At 39.7% G+C, this 3,452-nt stretch overlaps 1 protein-coding gene across 1 annotated transcript; it reads left to right on the top strand.

Annotated features, from left to right (window-relative positions):
* Positions 1-533: 533 nt before the first annotated feature.
* Positions 534-2,712, top strand: LOC131050511 (aldehyde oxidase GLOX). Its single transcript, XM_057984710.2, has one exon. It carries the CDS (start codon positions 693-695, stop codon positions 2,334-2,336), a length of 1,644 nt encoding a protein of 547 aa, XP_057840693.2. The 5' UTR covers positions 534-692; the 3' UTR covers positions 2,337-2,712.
* Positions 2,713-3,452: the final 740 nt, after the last annotated feature.

The raw sequence follows: 3,452 nt of genomic DNA, 5'->3' as shown, positions 1-3,452 counted from the left end.
TATTCAATCCTAAATTTTCGTTTATCTTTGTCACCTCATGTTTTTCTTTTGTTATTTTGAGCTGTCAGGGCTCTTTTATACAAAAATAATAGAGACATGTGCAACGAACGTTCCTGGATGAAACAAAATGGGTCACAAAAACAGAAATTGATAAAGCCAAAGCGCCCGCGTGGAGGAAAGAATCTGGTTTTATGAGCGAGTTTCCGTCTCAAGGAAGGCAAACAAATATTTAAAATGGCCAGCCCAAAGTTTTCCGTGTGGCCCCAATCATGTTACAAATCCATTCTGTCGAACTAATCAAAGAAGTTGGGCCCGATAAAAAGAAGCGCGTGAGACGAGAATTCTCTTAGGTAGGTACCATTAAAAGAAGCGCGTTCTAGTAGCTGTCATTCTATATTTTCTGCCTTTTAATAGTTCTCCTACATTTCACATGCTCGTTTATATCAACTCTCAATTCCGTGCATTACAGCTTGTGTGACGTGAGCCGTAAGCAAGTGGCATTCCTTGTGCAGAGACCGCCTCACATATATAAAGAGTTGGACACCCATTCATAAACCACCGATATAAAGCTCATCATATTTAGTATAAGACCTATTGAGTAAGTAAGAAAAGAGTGTGAGCAAACAGATTGTAGGATTCATAAGGGTTAGATTTCAATTGCTGCTGGCATTGTATAAGCCAGGTGGAGTGTGATGGAGGGATTTGGATTATCAAAGCGGCTATGGATTCAATCCATTTTGTTATGCTTTTTAGTTTGTTGTCTCAATGTCAGAGCACAACAGCTGATCAAAGGAAGATGGGATCTTCTGTTGGACAACGCCGGTGTTTCTGCAATGCATATGACACTTTTACACACCAATAAAGTGCTCATCTTCGACCAGACGCTGGCGGGGCCGTCACAGATCAGCAGAACTGACCCACCTTGCAATAGCAAAACGCAAGCAGCGGGTGAGGATTGTTGGGCTCACTCCATCGAATACGATATTGTCACCAATAAGGTAAGGCCTCTGCACGTCGTCACCGACACATTTTGTTCTTCCGCCTCCTTTGCCAGCAATGGAACGCTCGTGCAGACTGGCGGATGGAGCAATGGCGACAGGGTGACCCGTTTCTTCACTCCATGTTCGGACTCGTCCTGCGACTGGGTCGAATCTCCCACATTGCTGTCCTCTAGAAGATGGTATGCTTCCAATCAGATATTGCCTGATAATCGGGTCATCGTCGTGGGAGGGCGTAGATCATTTGATTATGAATTTGTCCCAAAGCAACCTGGCGAGGGGGCCTTCCAGCTCCCGTTTCTGGTAAAGACGAATACCATCGACGAGGAGAACAACTTGTACCCATTCATACATCTGTCTTCCGATGGTAATCTCTTCATCTTCGCCAACAAGGATTCGATCCTCCTCGACTACAAAAATGACCAGGTGATCAGAACATTCCCCACCATGCCTGGCGGTGGCGCGCGGAACTACCCTTCATCGGGTTCCTCCGTCATGCTCCCGCTCGACTCCGCCAACAATTTCCGAAGGGTGGAGATTCTCATCTGCGGAGGAGCGCCTGACGGAGCCTTCAAAAAAGCCACATTTAACCAGACGTTCATGGAGGCGCTCAAGAGTTGCGGGAGGATGGAGATCACATCGTCAAATCCAGTGTGGCAAATGGAGGACATGCCCGAGCCGAGGGTTATGAACGACATGCTCATTCTCCCCACAGGCGAAGTCCTAATAATCAACGGTGCCAAGCAAGGAACTGCCGGCTGGCAATCTGCGAGAGAGCCTGCTCTGAGCCCATTCCTCTATAGACCCACGGCAGCCATGGGAGATCGATTTCGGGTCCTGGCTCCTACAGAAATACCGAGAATGTACCACTCAACTGCTAATGTTCTTCCAGATGGTCGAGTCCTGGTGGGTGGAAGCAACTCCAATTTTGGATACCGCTTCTCTGGCGTGCCATTCCCCACTGAACTTCGACTGGAAGCGTACACTCCTTATTACCTCCATTCCAATTACGATCCCAAAAGGGCAGCCATTACTTCCATTTCAACAAGGGAGATCAAGTACGGCTCCAAATTCATCGTCCGCTTTTCTCTTCCGAGGCGACCCAGCAACAGCATTCGTTTCCACGCCTACGCCCCCCCCTTCACCACGCACACATGGTCGATGAACCAGAGAATGTTGTCGTTGGCAGCCACAACAGTCGTTAAAGGAAGTGCCGGGTATTTAGTGGGTTTGACGGCTCCACCAACCGCAGTAGCGGCTCCCTCCGGGTATTACTTGCTGACCATTGTGAATGGAGGTATTCCGAGCAAGGCCGAATGGATTCGCTTTGTTAATTAACAGCACTAGGATATTATGAATTCATCTCGGTGGCTGCAATCTTTGTATACTTTAGATTCTTAGAAAGCAAAAGACAAATTCTTTATTCATAGAACCTGGACGAGCGAAAATACTGGTCTACCGGATTTTATGTATATTCCTACAAACAGTGAGTGATTAAAGTATTCTCCGGGCCGATCTAAACGGCGACTGCAACGTGCCTTAATAAATAAGGAATGAGATTTCCACATGTAAATCCTATTGAACACACACATAATCCCTAGCTACGATTTGTTTCTATAAAGGGCTTGCATCTTAGTTTTAAAACCTAGCAATTGTATCACTAAATGTTATTAATTCCTTATAAATGTTATTTCTAATTAATCGATTTGTTCAATCAATAAAAAGTAATTATTATTTTTATTTTCAAAATAAGAGCATTTTAGTATTTCTTTATAAATGTTATTAGTACTTGTTCACTTAAGTCTAATTAATTGATTTGTTGCACCAATGAAAAGTGATTATTATTTTTATTTTCAAAATAAATTTGATTTTTATAATATTGACATTTATATTTTTAAATTAGAAATTATTTGTCTACAATATGATTGGATGAAAAAATTTGGTGTTATAAGAGCAAATTTATAGGAATGATAGATTTTATAAGCCTTTTTTTAGATTTCCTTATATTTAAAAAATAAATGTTTATTCTAAATAACTTTTTCTTTCATTTTTTATTGATATTCTTGTAAATTAAGTGATTTCTTGTATAAATATATATAATTTTTAATAACTTTAAAATATATATATATATAGATAATAAAATTGACTAACTATTGTATAGGAATTTGATTCACAATATTTAAATTAAATAAAATAAAAGTTAAATAAATAATTCAACTATTTCATTACAAGCATTACACACCAAATATTTATATTTTAAAAAAATCAAGTATGTATCTACAATATGATTGGATGAAAAAATTTGGTGCTATAGGAGCAAATTTATAGGAATGATAAATTTTATAAGCCTTTTTTTTTAGATTTCCTTATATTTAAAAAATAATTGTCTATTTTAAATAACTTTTTTTTTCATTTTTTATTGATATTCTCATAAATAAAGTGATTTCTTGTATA

The sequence above is a fragment of the Cryptomeria japonica genome, chromosome 1 (assembly GCF_030272615.1).
Source record: "Cryptomeria japonica chromosome 1, Sugi_1.0, whole genome shotgun sequence".
Taxonomy (NCBI): Eukaryota; Viridiplantae; Streptophyta; class Pinopsida; order Cupressales; family Cupressaceae; genus Cryptomeria; species Cryptomeria japonica.
Note: the sequence above shows the minus strand (reverse complement) of the source record. Positions and strands in the feature narration are given on the sequence as shown.

Coding starts and splice junctions, on each gene's coding strand:
- LOC131050511 (XM_057984710.2), top strand. CDS start 693: ATGGAGGGATTTGGATTATCAAAGCGGCTATGGATTCAATCCATTTTG.